Source organism: Zea mays, chromosome 2 (genome assembly GCF_902167145.1).
Source record: "Zea mays cultivar B73 chromosome 2, Zm-B73-REFERENCE-NAM-5.0, whole genome shotgun sequence".
NCBI lineage: Eukaryota > Viridiplantae > Streptophyta > Magnoliopsida > Poales > Poaceae > Zea > Zea mays.
Genome location: NC_050097.1, coordinates 3,963,089 through 3,985,877, shown reverse-complemented (window position 1 = coordinate 3,985,877; position 22,789 = coordinate 3,963,089). Strand labels below are relative to the sequence as shown.

Here is a 22,789-nt window from a genome sequence, read left to right as displayed (position 1 = left end):
GAAGCGGAAGGAGCGAGAAGAGCATATTCCACACGCCACCGATACAGCGATGAATAGAAGCCATTGATTCACAATCCAACGGTGTGAAGAATTTTTGGCGACGTGGATAGCCTCATAGAGGCCATTTCTGTCCTGCTTTAATAATAAAGAAATTGCGTTTTAGTTTAAAAATATACTAGCTGACGATAAATATTCGAGACAGAGGTAATACAATACTAATAAAAACCTTTAAATCAAATTTAAAATAAATTACTCTCATCATCATCATCATAAAATATACATACGTGGCATCGAAAAACATATTTGGATCATATTCTCTAGATAGGAAGAGTTTATCTTTTATTATCATTTTATAAAGAATGTCAAGACCAAGTGCTGTATCAGTGACGGGTGATTTGGTGGATCCAGATTCAGTGCCTTAGCCAAGGTAAGGCACCACGTACCTTGCCCCTCCGTATCTGCCCTCCAACAACGATCCAATGGCTCCTGTCGTGTGTAGGCAAAACAACAGAGGAGACTCCAATTAATACCGAGCCAGGACGCGGTCCTCACTCGCAGCGCGCACAGGCACACGTTTTGCCGCGTTTCGCGCGCTTGTTCTTGCCTGCCGCGCGGGAGCCCTGTGCCGCGCCGCCCGAGAGCCATGTGCGCCGCCGCCCTGGTACCCCTGCGCGCTCCTCGACCCGGTGCTGCGCGTCGTCGATCCAGTAGCCCAACCCTCCGATTTCAGTAAGCTTCCCTTTCTCTTCACTGAATGCTTACCAATTTGAGATTTGAGATTTCAGTAAGCTTCCCTTTCTCTTCATGTGCCATAGTTTTTTCTGTAGCATGTCATGCATTCCATGTGCCATAGATTTCAATAAAAATCGGATTAAGGGAATGGCAGAATTTGGCAAGGGGACACCTCAAATTGGTTTGAGGTTCAAAACTCCAGATGAGGCTTGGCAGTTTTGGGTGGCATATGGGGGGCATACAGGCTTTGATGCGAGGAACAGATACTCAAATGTCAGCAGTTATGATGGTAAGGTTACTTCATGCAGATTTGTTTGTTCCAATGAGGGCCACCGAAGAAAAGGGCAAACTGATCATGTGACCAAGTGTTTTAGAGCTGAAACAAGAACGAGTTGCACATCCCGAATGACTCTCACATTGGATCGAGGGGCAGAAAACTATGAAGTTACTGATGTTATGCTTGAACACAACCACAAGCTTCACTTGCCAGAAACCCGCCACTTGATGGCATCACAGAGGAAAATTTCAGAAGTGCAAGCCTTTGAAATTGAAACTGCAGATGATTCTGGAATCAGGCCAAAAGCTGCACATGATTTGGCTTGCGGTCAAGTAGGTGGACCACTTAATCTTAGCTACACTTGTCGTGATAGGAAAAATTATTTACAAAGCAAACGGTAGAGGGAGTTGGCTTTTGGGCAAGCCGGAAGCATGCTGAAATATTTTCATGACAAAATTTCAGAGAATCCAACATTCCAATATGCTTTGCAAGTGGATTGTGAGGAGCACATAACCAACATATTTTGGGTTGATGCAAAAATGATTCTAGACTATGCACATTTCGGTGATGTTGTCACATTTGACACTACTTTTGGCACAAATAAAGAATATAGGCCATTTGGTGTTTTTCTTGGGCTCAATCAGTTTAGAGAAACCACTATTTTTGGTGCTGCAATTCTCTTTGATGAAATAGAAGCCTCATTTACATGGCTCTTTGAGACCTTTCTAGCTGCCCATAATTATAGGCAACCTAGAACTATTTATACTGATCAAGATGCAGCAATGGGAAAGGCTATACCCAATGTGTTCACGGAATCATATCATGGATTGTGCACCTTTCACATCATGCAAAATGTTGTCAAACACTTATCTCCAGTGAAGGGCCAAGAGAAAGAATCTCATATTCTCTCTGATTTTAGTGCTTGCATGTATCGCTATGAGGACAAAATAGAATTTGAAGAAGCATTTGACAGCATGAGATCTAAAGTGCATAAGCAAACTTGGCTAGATAGTATATACAAGGTGAAAGAAAAATGGGCTGAATGCTATATGAGAGATGTCTTTAGTTTGGGAGTGAGAAGTACACAACTAAGTGAGAGCTTCAACAGTTCATTGAAGAACCATTTGAAATCAGATTTTGATATTGTCCGTTTTTTGAAGCATTTTGAGAGGACAGTTGAAGAAACAAGAGCTACAGAACTAGAGGCTGAATTTGAGGCAAGGAAGAAGCTACCAAGAAGGCGAATGTGCACACCTATGCTAATTCAAGCAAGCGATGTTTACACTCCAGTTATTTTTGAAGCTTTCCAAGTTGAGTATGAAAGATCCATGGCTGCATGCACTACAGTGTTGGATGGAGATAACAAATATACTGTCACTATTGGTAATTTAAGTGGTGATTTAAGTTTTGAAGAGGAGCGCATAGTGACAGCTAATCCTTTCAACCAAACAACTGATTGTAGTTGTCAAATGTTTAATAGGACAGGGATATTATGTGCACATGGTCTGAAAGTGCTTGATTTGATGAATATAAAAATGTTACCCACACATTATGTCCTAAAAAGATGGACTAGAGAAGCATGCAGTGGAAGCATACTGGACAGACAAGGAAGGGAAGTGGTGGAAAATCCAAAGTTGGAGGCTCAACTTAGGCTCAGATCTTTGTCTCATAAATTTCTCAACATGGCATATAAAGCAGCCATTTCTCTAGAGTGTTGTTTGCTAATAGACAATGCACTTGGTCTCCTTGGTCCACAAGTAGAGGATAAACTCAATGCACCATCTAGTGTTGCCAATGAAAAACCATGTAATGACCAAGAAAATATTAGCCCAAACATGCAACAAAGAGATGACTTGCTCGGCACTGCACAACTTAAGAAAAAAGAGGTTCAGTTGAAAGGCTCAAAGAGAAAGAAAAGTTGGATTGAGAAGTTACGCAAAGGGAAGCGCAAGGCGACTAAATCTGCTGTACCAACAAAAAAGGGAGCAAAGGTATACTGCAATCTTGATATTTTAATATTGATGTTGTCGCTCACTTCTGAACTAATTTGTTGCATTTTGTTGGCAACAACAAAAGAAAGAAGATGGTGCACCACCACATGTACAAGTGGAGAATAACAGCAGCAACAAAGAAGCAAATGTGGACCTCCATGAGTATAGGGTCATTGGTGATTTTACCAGGCTCCTAACATCTATGGCTAGTCATGATGAAAATTTTTATGATGAAGATCTGTTCTAGATTTGCAAGTTGATTGGATAGTATTTTGGATAGAGCTAACAACAATATTTTGTGGGCTAACTATAGTATTTTGTGAGTAGCCTGATGAATGACAGTTAGTATGCCAGACAATGCCCAAATGGTGTAATTGTAAATTTCTGAATGCCATGTATTGCTTAAGAAACTGAAACAAATGCTATATAAACATCCTTCAAAATTAGCTGTATGTTTGTGTTCTGTTTGCATGTGCTGTTGGTAAGCTGTACTATGTGCAAACATAACCTGTTTGGGATCCAGACGTATTCCTGCTGGTAAGCTGGTTCCTGCTGTGTCCCTTTTGCTGTAGAAGGCAAGGTACGTGGTGCCTTACCTTGGCTAAGTCACTGAATCTGGATCCGTGATTTGGTACCGTAGGCTGAGCTGCCTGACAAGTGGGGTCCACGTGACAGTACCCGTGCCCCCGATTCTGCTCCTGGCTGTGCTCGCCCAGGCCCAGCACCGCTCAGTCAGCGCCGCCGCAACCCCGCCCCGACCCTAGTCCAACGTTCGTGCCGCTTGCTGGGCCGCCGACGCGCCAGGCCGCTGGAGCAGCTCGCTTGCCCCCCAGCCCCCACGCCGTGCCCCTCGCTCAGCCTGCGCTGCCTCGCACTCCTCGCGCCGCTAGCCCGGCCGGAGCCGCTCTTCTTCCACCGCGCTTGCCAGCTGCCGCCGCTCCTCTAATGGTGACGAGGTGGAGCCAGAAGAGCCCGGGCCTCAAGATCCTGTGGATCTGGACCCTGGGCACCGCCGCAAGTAACCGCATCCGTCATTTTTTTTTACCCTTTCTTCTCTTCCGTCTATCTAATCGTGCGAACTCACGCCAGTGCCAGCTGATGATTTGCTGATTTGCTTGCAGTTGTGGTCGGCGGTATCGTCCGGATGCGGGTAAACGATGTGCAGAAGATCCTTCGGGAAGAAGAGGAAGCCGCCGCTACCGCCACGGCCACGTCGCCCCCCAGCGAGCGAGTCCTGAAAGACGAAGAGTAGAACAGGTAAAAAAGGTTGCCCACTTCCTCTCGGCGGACCGAACTGTGTCATGCGCCTCCGTTGTAATGTTCAGATTTTGCAGTCTGCAATACAATAGAGAAATGCTCAATTAGTTGATACAAACAGGCCCCAGTTGGGAACTGAAGATAATCTACGATCGCGCTACCTAGCGATTTCACGCGTTAGAGAGTGTTTAATTAGCTGAGGATATAGTGCCATCTGGTACTGATATGCAATATCTGAGGGAAGCTCTATGTTTAGGTCTACATGTTTTGGTTAGTTTTGTCAGACACTGGATAGTTGTGTTTCAACAGTTCACTATTGTCTGAACACAACATGAACATGTGATCTTACTGAAAATTTGGGTATGCTGCTATTATTGTATAAACATGTTTAATTTCTTGGTCATACTTATGAACTCTCTCTCTCTCTCTCTCTCTCCACACATTAGGTCAATACAGTGACAGGGCTGTACTTTAGGTAGTGTAGTTTCTTAGTACCACTTTGGTCAGATTTGTTGAGGCCTGATGTTACAGGTTGGACAAATCTTTGGGTGGTATTAATGTGACCAATGTTGTTAGGATTTGGATCCAATCTTTTTTTGCTTGATAAAATTGGATAGTAGGATTGGATTGTAGTATCGATATCTTAGTGGATTTTTCAAACTAAATCACGGTGTTCATGTCACCTTTGGCGTGATTATCATGCTCTGCTGAGAATCTGCTTTTATTAACCTTTGGTGAGCAGTTCCAAACAGGCCCATGGCAGGATTGATGTCGTCTTGCCTTGGTAGGATCATGGTAACAGAAGCAACGCCGATATTATGACTTTAGAGATCTCATGAGTTTATGGACTGAAACTAGGTTGGGCAGTGGCATGGTTAACTTTATTTTGCTCTATATGGGCTCTTCACTCTAAAGCAACATGGCAACAATGCATGCACACAATGCAGGAGCAAATAACAGCTAATTATTTCTGGCAAAGCCTGAGGTATTGTGACGAGGATGCAGCCCCGTAGATGTCAGTGATAAGCTACACAGTTTTTCCTCCTCTTTCAGTGGATAGCAGAAATACTCCTTTGTTTCTTCTTATATATGCTAGAGCTTGACTGAAATTCTTTTCTTACAGGAAGTGGAGAGTTTTGCGCCATTTGAGCTGGGGGGTGCATCTGTATCGGGCCCATAATGTAGTATCTCCATTTTAAAAAGGTTTGAGTTTAGGAAAAGAATTGTTTACTGTAGTGATTCAATAACCCTTCACCCTGTCTGCATTACAACTTTCATATATGATGTGAACGTTTGGTGACAAGAAAGAGATGGCGGGCAATATCTGTAGACTGGATGGTCAGGAACCTGTGAGGTGATCTGTATCCAGGAGTTCAAAAGGGCCTGTGAGGTGATCTGTAGTCCAGGAGTTCCATTGTTCGCTTGACCAGGCCTGGTACTGGCAGTTCACATCGGTAGATAGCCAAAGCACGGCACATGTGTACATTGTCGCACGACGAGTTGGCGGAAGTGCAGGTCATGGTGAGGCCAAGATCTCAACTCGCACTACCGTCTGATCCGATGGCGTTGGCGTCTCGGCGATTATTTCGTCAGCGGACGTGGCGTGTCCCTGGTTGCATTTCAAAGGCAATGCCATTGCCACCCACCAGCTGCCAACGTCTGCGCCGTGTGTGCCATCTGAATCGCCGATGCAGACCGCGAGCGACGGCGGCCATGTCAAACGGGACAGCGCCAGCCATCCAGAAAGTAACTCGCGCGGGAGACGGCGCAGGCCGCCATCCCATCCCCTTTCGTTGCTGTCGCGGCGCCCCTGCCGACTGCTGGTTAGACCGACTCCAGTATATATCGGATTCGCATTCCCATTTTAGGAGGTACAGTACATGTAGGACCCATATAAAACTCTTCCTATCTATTTCTTTTCTCCAGCGGCTGTTCGTATTCTCGCTCGTATTTGCAACTTGTGGGCGGCGGGATTTGCTGCCTCCCGCCAAGACAAGAAAGCCGACGACCTCCGGGCGGCGCAGCAGCTTCTGGGCGGCGAGATTTGCTGCAAGCTTGCTTCCCGCCACGGCGTCCAGCCATCTCAAGATTCGCGGCTCCGCTGACTTCGCAGCGCTCTTTCAAACGAGGTCCCCTGCAGGTACTTCGGTCTGACTGTTTCTTCACTCCGTATCTCCTCCAACCAGTGCATATGGACTGATTGTACCAAAATTTCCCCTGTACCAAGGAGTATGTGGTTCAAAACACGACGTCGTCGTTGTGATGTGCATGCTCGCATGTTTGCTGAGCACGAACTCCTCCAGTTAACAACAATTGCTCGGATGGCTGAGGAAGAAGAAAATATGCCTCATCGTGGCTCTGTTGTGGGACGCCGAACTATACCAAGGGATCGTTACAGTGGTTACTTTCGTTTGATGCAAGACTACTTCATTCAACAGCCAGTTTATGGTGACAATTTATTTCGTCGACGGTAGGTTGCCATTGTTGTTTGTATGATTGATTAGTTTCATTTTTCTTTCCGATCATCACACATGTTTGTTTCACTCACAGGTTCCGAATGTCAAAAAATATGTTCAATGATATTTGTGAAGCTGTGGCGGCAGCAAATAGGTACTTCAGGTTGACACACAATGCCGCTGGGCAGGCCGGGTTCTCAACTATTCAAAAGGTTACTGCTGCTTTGCGAATGCTTGCATACGGAGGACCTGCCGATAGTTTGGATGAGTACTTTCGCATGGGTGAGAGCACGATCATCGAAACAGTAAATAAATTCACTCGCACCATTGTTGTAATCTATGGTGAGGAGTACCTTAGGCAGCCCAATACAGAGGATATTGCCAGGCTTCTTCGAAAGGCTGAAGAAAGAGGTTTTCCAGGAATGCTCGGAAGCATCGATTGTATGCATTGGGAGTGGGAGAAGTGCCCCACTGCGTGGCACGGTCAGTATCGAGGTCACCACAAGAAACCCACAATTATACTAGAAGCGGTGGCCAGTCATGATCTTTGGGTTTGGCATGCATTTTTTGGGATGCCAGGTTCTTGCAACGATATAAACGTCTTGCATCGTTCCCCGGTTTTCGATAACCTGTCTAGCGGCCATGCTCCTGAGGTTAATTTCACAGTTAATGGACGGGAATACAATATGGGTTACTACCTAGCTGACGGTATATATCCTCCATGGGCTACATTGATCACTCCCATTCCAGCCGCTGTTAGTAATAAGCAGAATCGGTTCAATGAGAAACAGCAGGAGTACCGCAAAGACGTCGAGCGTACTTTTGGTGTCCTACAAGCAAAGTATGCCATCATCAAAGGACCTTCAAGAATGTGGGATCCCGGGGATATGAAGTACATAGTTCAATGTGTCATCATACTGCACAATATGGGTATCAAGTATGAGAGAGGAATGGAGCAGTTGGAGATCGAGGATTATGAGGGAGCATCCAGACCATCATTGGATCCTAATAGGAATGTGTCGGAGGTTCAGCAACTCATCAATGCCCACCGACAGATCCAAAGCCGAACAACCAATGAGCAATTGAAGAATGACCTTGTTGATCATATATGGAACTTGCATGGCTCATCAACTGAAATCTTGTATAAAAGTTTGGCTCATCAAATACCTAGCTGATTGACGATTCCCTGATTTATCAACTTAGGGCAATCTTGTATAAAAGTTTGGCTCATCAACTACCTAGCTGATCGACGATTCTCTAATTTTATTTTATAGTTGATCCTATTTGTATACACGACATCTTAATTTCATACTTAACAGCTCATCCACTGAACTAAAATAGATACACAACATCTTAATTTCATACTTAACAGCTCATCCACTAAACTGAAACAAATACAAGACATCTTGATTTCATACCGAACATCTGATCCACTGAACTGAAATAGATACAACTCACACAGTTAACACTGTTAGAACATATCTTAATTTGTCCATCTAAACTGATACATAGATAAATACTAATATTTCAACTAGAACAAAGGCACACAACTATAAACGCTTGAGATAGAAAAGCTACACATCAGAACTTGACACTTCATGACGTGATTTTGCCGCTATAGCCTTCTGCTCGTTGATGTAGTACTCGCGTACCCAAGGAGCCACCTTGTCCAAGTCCATGGTCATTACGCGATCCTCACGTTCTTTTTGTTGGAACCTTAACATCTCCTTCTGTATCATCGTCGACTCTGCTACAAGTTTAAGGTGTTGTTCTTGAATGGCCAGTTTCCTATCATACCGGACAGCCATTTCTTCTGACTCATATTTGCTTGCAGCCTTCATGTCTTCCTCGAACCTGGAGCGGTCCAATTGTATCTTTTGAAGCATTTCAAAGCAAGCAGAGGAGCTGGATGAGTTGTTGCTCCTTTGTTTCTTTGCTCTGTCCCTACCAATTGGCCTTGCAATTTTCTCTGAGACATTCACCTCAGGTGTGGATGTTGCTGTTGGGTCGCCTTGCTGCACGGGATCAGCCTTTGATCGAGCTTGGGAGGTGCTTGATGTTGTGGTGGCGAGAAATTCAGACCACTTCTGCTCTTTTCTAAGGATCAACCAACAATGCAAAAATTTGAATTTGCTGCTTCGAAGCCCTTCATACATTTTCAGTGCATCCTTTATCTACCAAAAAGAAGATTGGATGTTCAGTCTAAATAATAAAATCAATACAAGTTCTTATAGGTTCCCATACCATGTAAAAAAATTATACCTTGTCGTCCTCACTTTTACCGCTTTGATGCTTCCGTTCAATCTCAGCATAGTAACTGCAGAACAATGCGGTGTCCCTTGAGATATCGCCCCATCTATGTTGGAGAGAGGAGCTGCTGCGCTCCACGTCAGTAGTCCTCATCTCGTTGAAGTAGTCAGTGATTCTTGCCCAGTATGATTTCATTGGCTGGTTCACACCTACCACTGGATCCTTCGACACATTTAGGTACGCCGAGCATAATGTTTCATCCTCCAAATTGGAGTAGTTCTTCTCACGCTTGGCAACCCCCTTCTTTCTTCGATCATTGACAGGTTGAGGCACTTGTGAGGTAGAGCTGAACGACTGGTTTTCCTGAAATAAAAGAAAGTGAACGTTCTTCTTAACAGACTGTATAAACATGTGCAACCAAAGGTAATGAAAAACAAAGTAGTACCTGAATAATTGGACCTGGGCCATGCACAACAGCTGAATCTTGGAACCGAGTCAAGTCATTTCCCGGGGAGAGAGTCAAGTCAATTCCTGGGGTGTAGGTGACATTACCATAAGCTTGGTTGGTGTCTCCGTATTGCTGCCAAATGTTGTCCATCCCACCAAATCTTGCAAATGACGGTGGATACATTGTTACCAGAGCACAGGTAAATTTTAAAAAGCTTGTTTGGGTAGGTCATTTCTTTCAACTATTTGTAAGAGTCAGAAAAAATCAATAATTTGTTGAAATATAGTTTTCAAAGTTTCTAATTTTTGTCTCCTCGGATGCATACAATCAACAGTGTTGCACTACTGAACCGAACAAAGCCTACCAATGGGCATCGTTGTGCTCAGGGAGATGAAAAACAATCTAAAAAGATGAGGCAACATCGATGTAGATATACTGGGAGCAAACTGGTGCGGTTGCATGCCAAAACAGGGGAACATGCCCAGATCTACGGAGAGGAAATTATTTTTACCGTCCTGTAGTCGGAGGAAGACGACGAACTCGCACAGGATGCAGACCTTGTGCGCCGCCGCTGTTCACTCCGGCTTCGAGATCTTGAGGCACGTGCCCATCGAGAGTTGCTTGGCGCTCCAGCTCCAGCCGTTCTGCCATGCGAGGAGCCCCGCTCCACATGCCGGCGCGACTGCCGGACCGGAGAACGACGGCGTTGCGGCGGCGCGAGATAGAGGGCGAAGCAGACAAAAGAGAGGCAGAGAGGCGAGGCAGCTGTACTGTGCGACGATTGTTTGATTTGGATTTAGGGAGAGGAGAGAGAAAGCGCAGAAAAGGGAAGCGTCGCGACCCACTCGCAATTTGCGAAGACGAATACGGGCTCCGTTGGAAGAATAAACAGTACCCATTTTTTACCTATTTTACGCATGCGAACCCAAATAGGAATCCTGCTGGGCTCAGCCTTTTTGCGGGCTGGTTGGCTGGCGCGTAGCGAGGGCGGCCGATATGCAATAGGACATTAGATAATAATGCACCTCTTTATCATGCTTGAAAAATCCTATAGCAGATAATACTCTATCCAATTTTTTTATCTTAGGCTTTTAATCACTCGATGATGGTTAAAATAAGAGTTTGGGATAAATTTTTTTGGCTTTTGAACCCTTATATAGAATAATCAATGATCAATCATTAATCCATGAGATTAAAAAAATACACATATATAATACAATGACTAGTACACTTATGGCTATAGGCATCTAACGAACATGTACTCAACGTGACACTGCGTCGCATTAGCAATTGCGACGTTTTATTTTCTCTAAAACTGTGACAGATTCATCAATTCGTTTCTTAGATTTGCAACAAACTGAAGTTAACGAATAACTTACGAATAGACTACCGAATGACAACTAAACTAAGACTAATTACTAAAAATGCACATGATACATTATATACTCCATACATATTTAGGGGCTCCATAGTTTCATGGGCCCAAGGCGACCGCCCACCCCACCCCCCTCAGGGTTGGCCCTGGCTGAGAATTGGGCTACGTCGTATCGGTCTGGATGGGATCTATCATGCTTCAGACTAAATGGATTTAGGTCAAGAAGACTCAAAAGAAAATTTCGAAATGTATCATGTAATTCTAGAAATATTGGTCTAGTCCGACTCTAAAGCACGTCGTGTATTCATCGGATCGTACCGACCCAAGCCCGACATACATATAAAGTCCAATATTAGACTGATTCCAATAGTCCCCCTCTTAACTCCTCCTATTTGTACCTTCTATTCATTTTTAAATACACTCCCTCTTTCATTCCTTCTCTATTTTTCATCCTCTCAAATCATTCCTCATTTACATTTTAACTGATTTATTTAACTTTTATACGTCATTTTTTGGAGTTTAAAAAGTTATACAATAATTATAGTACCACAATACACATTGTTATCTATTAATTAAACCTAAAAATTAATTACTCAATTAATAACACTGATTAGTAAAGAGGGTCCCCCTCTTCATAGAGGGATTTGGACCGACAACACAAAAGAGGGGGAGTGAGAGGGGGTGTTGTTGGAGCATGGATGGCTAGTTTGGCAACCTTATTTATCAAAAAGATTTTCAATTTATCAAGGAACATTAGTTCATTTTTTCTTGAAAAATGAGAAACTCTTGAGAAAATAGAATTGTCAAACTAGCACTGAGGGCTTCGTACACGCACTAAGGGGGAGGGGGAGGAATATAGGGAACGGTTGGAGCCGGCCTTAGAGCATCTCATAGAGCTCCCTAGAAGTCTCCACTAAATCCAGTTTTTCTGGGAAAAACACAAAATGTGTCTTCAACAGTTCCCCTAAAGCGCCTAACTTTTTCATAACCCTTAAAACTCCCTTGTTTGTAGCTACAAATGAGGGTTTTTGGGCTCCCAAAAAACAACTTGTCTCTTTAAGAGATCTGTTGAAGAAAAGATTAAAATCTACCCCCACTAATTATTTAGATGTCCCTTAAAACTGATTTTGAGGAGTCATTTTCTGGAGATGCTCTTACAACCATAAAAAGTTAATAACTTACAAAAATTAAAGAAATTAAACATAATGAGCCTTTTCGTGTCCTATCGGCTTAAGTTTGGCCCATGTACGTGGACCATGTTGAAGGCCTGATATGCCAAAATTTAAGATTTGGTATGGTCTTATCTTTAGACCGTGTTAGCCTAACTTATATGACTTCGTACTATACTGTTCTAGATAGAGCGACACATATTCCAGTACAGTAAGATAAGGGGAAACTCCTCATTCCAGCAACCATTTTAGACACCGGAAAGTCTGAGTCCGGCCGGGCCGCTCTGACGTCCTGCCCGTTCACCACCAGCTCTTGGCTCGAGGCACCGCAATGGTCACTTGTAGGGGTGGAAACGAGCGGAGTCGAGCTCGGCGGATCGCTGCGGCTCGCTCATGCAACGAGTCGAGCTCGGCTCGCTCTTTTCACGAGCCACAAAAACAACATCGACTCAGGTTCGTTCTGAACGTCGAGCCGATACGAGCCGAGCTGCTAGCTTGTGGAGATTGAGTTTTTTTAGCCCTAGTCACTGTCAGATGTCACGCCACACGTGGCAGTCGAGCCAATTTTTAAAAAGAGCAGCGCAAAGCGCACCGAGTGAGCCGAGAGCCCGAGTCCGCCGCCGGGGCGGACGAGCCGTGGGAAACTGAAGCGGAGGTCCGGAGGAGGAATGGAAAAAGATAGAGGAGCGAGGTAGAGAGATGCTGCAGGTGGAGGCACGGGCGGCGGTGCTGTCCGCCGCGGAGGGCCACGCGGCGCCACGCGCCGTGCCGCTGCACGACGCGCTCGGGCTCGTCCTCCGCGCCCCCGATCCGCTCCCTCCTTTCCGCGCCTCCATCAAGGTCAGGTCGCACGGCCTTCCCTTCCTTCGTTCCTTCGCATCACGGACTGCTACTGACGAAAACCGCCGGCCGCTCTTCCCATTTCAGGATGGATACGCCATCGTGGCCTCCGACGGGCCAGGGGAGTACCCGGTGGTCACGGAGTCGAGGGGCAGGCGACGACGCCCTCGGCGTGATCGTCGCTCCTGGCATGGTCGCCTACGTCACCACCGGAGGTCAGGCCGCCTGGCGCCTTCTCTCTAGCGCCACCTTGTCCCTTTGCGTGTCCTGGCCAGTTGAGTGATAGACTGTGGTTGCTGGCGCCTGGCGCAGGGCCGGTTCCCGATGGCGCGTACACCGTCGTGCTGGTGGAGGACACCAAGCAGGTCTCTGACGGATCGGATGGGTTCAGGAGGATGAGGATTCTGGCGCGGGCCGCCGATGGGCTGAACATTCGCAATGTGGTATTCCAAGTTTTGCTCACTGCACGGTTACAGAGTTTCTGACTGTAGTGTGCTAGGATTCCGTTGTTGTTGTTGTTGGAAGCAACCATCTTCCTGCAGTCATGAGCAATGTAGAGGTATGGCAATAGGCTATCCTTGTAGTGGCATACATCAGCCATGCAGTAGTCGTCGGGGGCTGAGCTAAGCCATGTACTAGTGTACCATATATAGTGGTACTAGTCTTGTATATATACTAGGCAATGCAAGAGACCAGAGCAGTTCAGTTGCTACACATTCAAAATTGTGTTTGTGCTGCCTGTGTGCAGTTCTCAGAGCTCTTCTTCTACATCTAGCCGTGAGTTGCGAGAGTGATTGCGTGAGCTAATTGTTGACCTTGATAGGTGGCTGGGTTGCCACATTACTATTCAACATATTTCTTATAAATCTGTATCCACAGGGTGCATGTATGCCTATCACATCCTTTAAAAGCAAACCCACATCCTACAGAGTTTCAACGTGCAATAATTAGATGGATGCTTGATGATGGATCTGGTCGACCTGGGTAAGAGTTATATTATCACCATTTGTTGGAACTGTATTAGAGTTTGGGTACATTTACTTTCTTGCCCCTCTATAATGGGCTAGGCCTAACTCAGGTTATTAATATACTACCCCACCCTATCTTAGGGTTAGGGTTTCCTCGCTTCTACATGGGACCAGAGCCTTCCAGCCGGCCGTTTTTTTTTTTCAGCCGCCGGCTGCCTCTCTCTCTCTCCCTTCCTCCCTCCCTGCTCCAGCCACCAGGACCGAGCCCGCCCCAGCCGTGCAGCGTGCCCCGACACCAGCGCGCAGCGCCCGACCGCGTGACGCAGCCGCGACACCGAGCCGCCAGGAGCCGCGACTCCGCCCACAGAAGCCGCCGACGAGCCGCGCACCCGCGCTAGGAAGTCCGACCCGCCCGCGCCCGCCCGCCCCAGGGCCCGGCGCCCCTGCTCCGACGGCCGCGCCCCTGCGCCGCCCCTCCCCCGGCGGCAATGTATTTAGTATTTTGACGACAATGTATTTAGTATTTTGACACCAGGTAATATTAACATTTATTTGTAATTGACTTTTGGCAGTTTTGTTGCTGAGAGCACTGGCCATCAGGCTAGTAGCCGCCTCCTTAGTATGAAATCTGTTAATGCTATGCTGGAAGTACCCTCCACTGGACAAATATTGGCAGCTGGGACATCTATTGAAGCCATACTTATTTCAGACATAATATCTTCTTTAGATAAGCTGCCTGCTCCCTCAAATCCGCACCCATCTCGTTTTGGATCTTCTGCAGAAAGTATCTTCACAGATGTATCTCAGATTGCATCTCCACAGGATGCTGAAGTTAAAGTTGCAATTCTGACTTTAAGTGACACTGTTTCATCAGGCGCTGGCCCTGATAGGAGGTACTCATCTAATCTGAGCTGGACACCTTTTTTTTTTATTCGTAATGTGAAATGCATAGTCATAGGCCTATCTATAGCCATATTACACATTTGGTTTGTTTTTATACTATATTGACAAGAGCCAAATTGTGTATCGAACTTTTGACATTTAAAGTGCATGCACCCTGATACACCTATTTGCCTTGAGCCGCAAAGGGGTCACTTCATGGTGCTAAATGAAAGAGTCTGATTACTGGTTTTCTTCACATAAGATAGTGATGGAGTCCAGTAACAAATCCAGATTTCACATATTTTTTTATTTGCTCTAGAGATCAAAGCAGTTTATTAATGTATCTTGTGTTCTAGTTCTTTATTGTGCATACCACACATTGACTCAGATTTAGAAGTTAAAAGCAACTTAAAACCACTTTATCTTTTTTCTCTTTCATGGTACCTGTAGTGGTCCAAGAGCTGTATCTGTAGTGAATTCTTCATCAGAGAAACTGGGCGGTGCAACTGTGGTTGCCCCTGCAGTTGTTCTTGATGAAGTGGACAAGATCAAGGATATTTTGATACAATGGAGCGATATTGACCATGTTAACCTTATTCTGACTTTAGGTAACATGATCTTATTCCTCGGGTTAATAGTGCTGCACAATGCTTATTTCCTACTCACATGAGCTACTTATTGGTGGATGCACATCATGCAGGTGGGATTGGCTTCACACCAAGGGACATCACACCAGAAGCAACAAAAACTGTGATACATGAAGAAGCGCCTAGCTCACATTTGTTATGCATCAAGAAAGTTTGAAGGTGATGATGGCGTCTGTTACATTTTATTTCTTTAGATATTTCATATGATGAATGGTTTTCATTTTTAGATCACGAGCTATTGATCTAACGTTTGAACAAACTGAAACAATTATCCATTACATCTGAAGGTTTCAAATTCTTACGAGTCATTATAGTTAATCGTTCTCTGGTGGTCTTTGCTGGTAATTGTTGGAGAATGAAACCCTAGACTTGCATGTTTTGTATTGCATAGGGGTGTTTACATATATATAGACTCAGAACCCTAACCCTAACCCTAATGGGCTGGTAGCCCAACAGTGGTGCCGACCCACACGCAGCGAACACACACTGTCTAACCCCCCGCAGTCGCAATAGGAGCATCACAAATGATGAGACTGGAGCAGAAGTCGAATGTAGGAGCCGACAGGTTGAAATCCCCCCGCAGTGTGAGGCTGCGAGTATTGCGGTCGGAGTAGAGATCGGTGTGCACTCTGTGTAGATGATAGCCCCTGGATGTCGAGGTGGAGCACTGCTGCGGCATGGAGATGCGTACTTCGGGGGTGTTCACGTTCGAGCGTCAACGGTCGGTGGGGCGACGCTTTAAAAGAGCACAAGCAAGTTGAGGACCATCTTGCTTGTCCGTTCATCCGATCATCGAGGAGCCCTGCCAAGGAGGTCGGCGGCAGTGCACGCGTCTGCGCCAGTCAGGGTGGCCGCGCCCACGGTAGAGTAGAAGGGGGTAACGGAGGATCCGGCCAGGAAGACCACGACAACGACGGATCCAGCCATGAAGACGACGATCCGACCCAAGAGATGATGGATCTAGCCGGGAAGGTCGCAACAACGGTGAATCCGGCTAGGAAGGCAACGACAACAACGAATCCAACAAAGGCGACGATGAAGAGGAAGGGCGACATGGCGAGTCTAGTTGGGCAGGGGCCTGCGCTAGATTCAACCAGACAGGGGGTGATGGCGCCAATGATGGGAAAAGCTTGAAGGAGAGGCGCGGGACGCTGCTAGGCGTTGACATGGGCAGGGAGAGGGAGCCGAGGTTGTGGCGGCGGCTAGCACACGCGTGGCTAGCTTGCAACGGCGTCCCGCACAAAGGCTGCTCATGTCGACGACGCAAAAGACGAGGGTCAGCGCGGATCCGGACTGCACGCCCGCGCAGCAGCCGACTAACCCACAGAGTCGAGGAAGCCCGTGCTGCGGAGGGCGCCCGCGCAGGGAAAGGAGGCGCCGTGGACGGGAACGACGAGGAGGCGTGAGCTCCAGACAACGCGTGCTCGATCCGGCGGCTGGTGGCGTTGCAGGCCATGCTGGCGCCAGAGCTAGGAGAGGGGCTGGCGGCAGGTGGACATGGGCCACAGTTGTGACGAGAAGAAGGCCACCAGCGGGGGGGGGGGGGCTCCGCTTGGTCCTGGATCGCTCGGCCTAGACCACGAACCTGGTAGCAGAGATTGAGTCCAGCAACACGCCGAGGCGGGCTGCCAGGGAGTAGCGGAAATGTGTAGGTGGGGTGTCGCCCTCAGGAGGGAAGGGTGAGCTTCCCGGGGACGGTGGCTGCTGCGATGGTGGCCGGACCTAGGATGCTGGCAGCCGGGAGAAGAGAACGTAGCTGATACCATATTGGAATGGGGAAACCCTGGACTTGCCTCTTTTATATTGCAAAAGGGTGATTATATATATAAGACTTAGAACCCTAACCCTAATAGACTGGCAGCCCAACAGTGGTGTCGGCCCACACAGGGAGCATAGCCTTCTAGCGCTAGCTAACTCCTGCATCATGATGTACTGATGAGCACCTCTCGTAACCTAGTGTATCGTCATGTACCGTTCTGTATCATCATGTACTAGCCTGCACCTCTAGGGCGCTCCACTCGTGTCGAAGTTTCACCAACTTCGAGAGGCTCATTGGCGACACCACCAAGAGCTAGGTCGCCATGAACCCCATCAACCAAGGGGCACCACCATCTCGACCAAGGAGTAGGACTTCTCCACCTACTACAACAACTTGCTCGGCAAGGAGAACAGGTCGGCGTCGTAACGAGGCAGGTAAATACCCGACGCTGATCGCGGAGCCAGCCTAGCATCAAACTACCATGGCGTCGACCTCAGAGCCAGCTTCCCGTGTCAGCGGAGGAAAAGACCACTGGCCAGAAGAACAAGATCACCATCACCAACGACAAGGGCCGGCTAAGCAAAGAGGAGATCGAGAACCACATGCTTCTTTCTCCATCCCAGCTATTTTGGCATTTGAAAGCTTCAAATGCTTACACTTGCGAGCACCTCTCGTACCGTAGTGTACCATCATGTAATGTTCTGTAGTAGCCGCTGCCTGTCCTTATACTTGCGACACCAGGTGACTGCAGTATCGTCATATACTGCCGAGCTCCTCTTGTATCATAGTGTATCATCATGTACCGTTCTGTATCATCATGCATCGGCAAGAAATCTTTGGAACTCCTCTCTTGGGAGCATAGCCTTTCAGCGCTAGCTAACTCCTGCATCATGATGTACAGATGAGCACCTCTAGGGCGCTCCTCTCGTGCCGTAGTTTCACCAACTCTGAGAGGCTCATTGGCGACACCGCCAAGAGCCAGGTCGCCATGAACCCCATCAACCAAGGGGCACCACCATCCCGTCCAAGGAGTAGGACTTCACCTACTACGACAACCTGCTTGCCAAGGAGAATAGGTCGGTGTGGTAACGAGGCAGGTAAATACCCGACGCCGATCGCGGAGCCAGCCTAGCGTCAAACTACCATGGCGTCGACCTTAGAGCCAGCTTCCCATGTCAGCGGAGGAAAAGACCACTGGCCAGAAGAACAAGATCGCCATCACCAACGACAAGGGCCGACTAAGCAAAGAGGAGATCGAGAACCACATGCTTCTTTCTCCATCCCAACTATTTTGGCATTTGAAAGCTTCAAATGCTTACACTTGCGAGCACCTCTACGAGAGGCTCATGGCGACACCGCCAAGAGCTAGGTCGCCATGAACCCCATCAACCAAGGGGCACCACTATCCCGACCAAGGAGTAGGACTTCTCCACCTACTACGACAACGTGCTCGGCAAGGAGAATAGGTCAGCGCCGTAACTAGGCAGGTAAATACCCGACGCCGATCGCGGAGCCAGCCTAGCGTCAAACTACCATGGCGTCGACCTCAGAGCCAGCTTCCCATGTCAGCGGAGGTAAAGACCACTGGCCAGAAGAACAAGATCACCATCGCCAACAACAAGGGCCGACTAAGCAAAGAGGAGATCGAGAACCATATGCTTCTTTCTCCATCCCAGCTATTTTGGCATTTGAAAGTTTCAAATGCTTACACTTGCGAGCACCTCTCGTACCGTAGTGTACCATCATGTAATGTTCTGTAGTAGCCGCAACCTGTCCTTATACTTGCGACGCCAGGTGATTGCAGTATCATCATGTACTACCGAGCTACTCTTGTATCATAGTGTATCATCATGTACTGTTCTGTATCATCATGTATCGTCGAGAACCTCTTTGGAACTCCTCTCTAGGGAGCATAGCCTTCCAATGCTAGCTAACTACTGCATCATGATGTACTGATGAGCACCTCTCGTAACCTAGTGTATCGTCATGTACCGTTCCGTATCATCATGTACTAGCCTGCACCTCTAGGGCGCTCCTCTCGTGCCATAGTTTCACCAACTCCGAGAGGCTCATTGGCGACACCGCCAAGAGCCAGGTCGCCATGATCCCCATCAACAAGGGGCACCACCATCCCGACCAAGGAGTAGGACTTCTCCACCTACTACGACAACCTTCTCAGCAAGGAGAATAGGTCGGCACCGTAACCAGCCAGGTAAATACCCGACACCGATCGCGGAGCCAGCTTAGCGTCAAACTACCATGGCGTCGACCTCAGAGTCAGCTTCCCGTGTCAGCGGAGGAAATGACCACTGGCCAGAAGAACAAGATCACCATCACCAACGACAAGGGCTGGCTAAGCAAAGAGGAGATCGAGAACCACATGCTTCTTTCTCCATCCCAGCTATTTTGGCATTTGAAAGCTTCAAATGCTTACACTTGCGAGCACCTCTCGTACCGTAGGTTGAACGATAGAACTGACTCATGCAGAGATCACATATGTATGCCACCGACAGTCTAAACGTATTTTTTGCCACGTGTTGTTGGCAACTTTTGGTAAGGACATGATAGGTCGTGCATTGCATGTTGTTGTGTTGTTTCTTGCCTTTGTTTTCGAAAAAAGTTTTCGTTATGCATTTTGGCTCCTTTGTTGCGATTAGTGTTCTTGCGTTTCCGTCTTTTGTTATAGATTTGTGGTTTGTTTCGCGAGGTTGGTGTCTCACCGTGTCGTTATTGTCATAGTGGATCGTCTTACTAAATCGTCCTAATTTCTTCCCGTCAAGACTCGATATCAAGTGCAACAGTATGCCGAGTTATACATGGCACGTATCGTCAGTCTTCATGGGGTTCCAAAAACCATCATCTCTGATCGTGGATCTCAGTTCGTCGCTCGCTTCTAGGAACAGTTGCATGCATCTTTAGGCACTCAGCTTATTCGCAGTTCGGCCTATCATCCTCAAACGGACGACCAGACAGAGCGAATCAATCAAATCCTTGAGGATATGCTCCGGGCATGTGCACTCACCTATAGCACCAAGTGGGATGAATGTCTTCCCTTGGCAGAATTTTCGTACAACAACACTATCAAGAGAGCATCAAAATGGCTCCTTTTGAAGCGTTGTACGGAAGAAGGTGCCGAACACCAGTTAATTGGTCCGAGGTTGGAGAGCGGAGCCTCCTTGGACCGGACATGGTTGTCGAAGCCAAAGAGCAAGTCCGACTTATCCAAGAAAATTTGAAAATCGCTAAGGATCGTCAAAAGAGTTTGTAGACAAGAGACGTAGACCACTTGTATTTCAAGTGGACGATCACGTCTATCTTCGGGTATCTCCAATGAAAGGCGTTCAGCGATTTGGACTAAGAGGCAAACTAGCACCTCGCTACATTAGGTCGTTTCTCATCACGGTGAAATGTGGGCCGGTAGCGTATCGGCTAGAGCTCCCCTCAAGCTTGGCCACAGTCCACAACATCTTCCATGTTTCACAACTTAAGATATGTCTTCGAGTTCCGACCGAATTGGTAGGCATGGAAGGCCTACAAGTTGAAGCTGATCTCACGTACCCCGAAAAGCCCATCAAGGTCGTGGATCAGAAAAGTCGAGTGACTCGTAACCAAGTCAGTCGGTTCTTTAAGGTCCAATGGACGAATCACTCGGAGCGGGAAGCTACTTGGGAAACCGAGGAATTTCTCAAGACGAACTATCCTGAGTTCCTCGACTCAAACCAAGGTAACTACGAAAATCCCGAACTCTATTGTTTTTGCACCCCCAAATATCGGGACGAGATTTTTGTTAGGGGGGAGGGTTGTAACAATCCATGAATTAAGGATGAATTTAGCCTCAAACCACGACCAATTAACCGGTGATCACCGTCCTTAACACCGTCGAGGACCGCCAGACCGAGCCGTCGTCGAACTGCCGGATTTTGCGCCGTCGACCTCCGGGTATTGACCGTCGGCAACCTCATTCACGCCGCACGACGCCACTTGGCACGGACGCGCGTGCACAGCCTCGTCGAGTCACTCTGCATTGATGAGTATGGCCAACGATCGTGACCACCGCCATCACCGCCGGCCGGCCGCCGCGATCGCCGTTTCGGCCTCCTCTTCCCGCGCGGCTACGTAGCCTCGGCCAGACGACGCCGGTCTATAAGTAAACTCACCGCACCTCCCCCGAGCTCCCCTTCACCTCCCCAAGCCACCTCCCATGCGAAACCAGCCCGAGCTCCGCCGTCTTCCTCCTCTCCGGCGAAGAGCCGAGCAGAGCTTCGCCGTTGCCGAGAAAATTCTCCGCGATCACCGCCTCTTACTCCAATTCCGTCCGCCTCCACCTAGCCAGTATCATCCGAAGCTCCATCCTCGATCTCGTCGCCTTTCTCACGGTGAACGAGCCGAATTCGAAATCGCCGCCGCCGCCACCGTCGCCGCCGCACCACCTCGCCGTGGACAGAGCACCACCGACCGCCTCACCGCCGACCGACTTCACCGTTGCACTCGTGGTGAGTCACTGATGCTTTTGCGCACGCGTTCCCTCGGCGTTCACCACAGTAGGCTAAATGTTCATCATCACCGACGCCAGCAAAGCGCCGCTGCTCGCCGCCGGTAGGGTTCCGGCCACCGTGGTTCGCGAACGTCGTCACCATCGTGTTCCCCTCGTTGAGCCGGTCATCTTGCCTCGGCAATTTTGGCATACAATTCTTGCTGCTATTGGCTTGGGGCATCTCACTCCGACTGCTGATGAGGAGACCTTTACAGACTGGTGGGGAAAGGTGAGCCTTAGAGTTATCAAGACCAGGAAAAAATGACTTAACTCTCTGATCATCCTGGGGGCTTGGTGCCTATGGCTCCAGAGAAACAGATCAGTGTTTCATGGGGAATCTCCTTCCTTGCCCAGGATTTTTAGGTGTTTCTCAGATGAGTGTGCTTGCTGGGTTTTAGCAGGAGCTAAGGAGATCGGTAGTATGGGCTTAGTTGCTGCCCTGGGCGAGGTCGGGTCTAGTTTCAGTTCTACTATGTAATTCCCTTCGGGATAATGTGGGTCTTTGGGAGATTTGCTCTGCAACATCTCCTCTTTTGTAATGTTTCCTTTCCTCTTTAATATCAGTTCTACTATGTAATTCCCTTCGGGATAATGTGGGTCTTTGGGAGATTTGCTCTGCAACATCTCCTCTTTTGTAATGTTTCCTTTCCTCTTTAATATATAAGATGCGTAGTTCTCCTGCGCGTTCTCAAAAAAAAAATCTTGCCTCGGCCCACCTCGACGCCGGCGAGGAACGACTGGTCAATGCCGGCGGGCCGTCGGGTTTGATCGCGCCGACGCGGCTGTCGTCGTGTCTGGTGGCGTGGACCGCCAGGTGGCCACGGGCCCGCGCGTCATAGACTGTTAGCTTCGCTGGTTGGGTAGGCCTCGTGTGTAAAAAGTCAGGCCCAGTGGGCGCTGACGTAGGCGCCCACGTGGACCGCCAGGTGGCCACGGGTCCCACCTGTCAGCGACTGGGTCTAGCAGGTAGTCACGTGAGAAAAGTTCGGCCAGCGATTTAAATTCCGTTTTCAATTTCTGTTTAACTATTAATTCGGCTGTAAATTTGTTTAATGCATAGAAAATTATAGAAAAATGAGAAAAAATGCTAGGTCAATTTTGTTGGCTTATTCACGTCTGGTTAGGAGAAAAATGTCAAACCGTACTGAAATGACCTTTTTGCCCCTGTTATAATTTTTGCAACTAGTTTCTTTATAATAAATGC

General features: G+C 47.7%; 4 protein-coding genes across 7 annotated transcripts in view; 3 read left to right on the top strand and 1 right to left on the bottom strand.

The window, feature by feature from the left end:
- Positions 1–680: 680 nt before the first annotated feature.
- LOC118476272 (protein FAR1-RELATED SEQUENCE 5-like) lies at positions 681–3,485 on the top strand. Its single transcript, XM_035965145.1, has 2 exons — positions 681–3,000; positions 3,086–3,485. The coding sequence occupies exons 1-2, from the start codon at positions 1,441–1,443 to the stop codon at positions 3,245–3,247; spliced, it is 1,722 nt and encodes a 573-aa protein (XP_035821038.1). The 5' UTR covers positions 681–1,440; the 3' UTR covers positions 3,248–3,485.
- Positions 3,486–3,565: 80 nt separating this feature from the next.
- LOC100276946 (uncharacterized) lies at positions 3,566–7,996 on the top strand. 4 transcript variants are annotated; one of them, XM_035964690.1, is made up of 6 exons: positions 3,566–4,018; positions 4,122–4,257; positions 5,381–6,080; positions 6,184–6,397; positions 6,485–6,727; positions 6,808–7,254. In XM_035964690.1, the coding sequence occupies exons 1-2, from the start codon at positions 3,946–3,948 to the stop codon at positions 4,250–4,252; spliced, it is 204 nt and encodes a 67-aa protein (XP_035820583.1). In that variant the 5' UTR covers positions 3,566–3,945; the 3' UTR covers positions 4,253–4,257; positions 5,381–6,080; positions 6,184–6,397; positions 6,485–6,727; positions 6,808–7,254. The 4 variants fall into 4 exon arrangements, with proteins under 4 accessions (XP_035820583.1, XP_035820581.1, NP_001309384.1 ...); XM_035964688.1 differs by having other exon boundaries at positions 3,595–4,018; positions 6,808–7,996; XM_035964689.1 differs by lacking the exons at positions 3,566–4,018; positions 4,122–4,257 and adding an exon at positions 4,264–5,272 and having other exon boundaries at positions 6,808–7,996.
- On the bottom strand, positions 6,940–10,206 carry LOC103645809 (uncharacterized). The gene is made up of 4 exons (XM_008670532.2): positions 9,923–10,206; positions 9,409–9,571; positions 8,976–9,326; positions 6,940–8,887 (listed from the first exon to the last, which is right to left on the bottom strand). Exons 1-4 carry the CDS (start codon positions 10,081–10,083, stop codon positions 8,288–8,290), a joined length of 1,275 nt encoding a protein of 424 aa, XP_008668754.1. The 5' UTR covers positions 10,084–10,206; the 3' UTR covers positions 6,940–8,287.
- Positions 10,207–12,654: 2,448 nt separating this feature from the next.
- LOC103645808 (molybdopterin biosynthesis protein CNX1) overlaps positions 12,655–22,789 on the top strand; it is a 43,310-nt gene continuing 33,175 nt past the window's right edge. Inside the window, 9 exon segments of the mRNA XM_020549419.1 lie at positions 12,655–12,795; positions 12,883–12,945; positions 12,947–13,010; positions 13,108–13,264; positions 13,675–13,779; positions 14,336–14,656; positions 15,096–15,253; positions 15,346–15,414; positions 15,417–15,451. Of these exon segments, the coding sequence (XP_020405008.1) occupies positions 12,655–12,795; positions 12,883–12,945; positions 12,947–13,010; positions 13,108–13,264; positions 13,675–13,779; positions 14,336–14,656; positions 15,096–15,253; positions 15,346–15,414; positions 15,417–15,451 (1,113 nt within the window).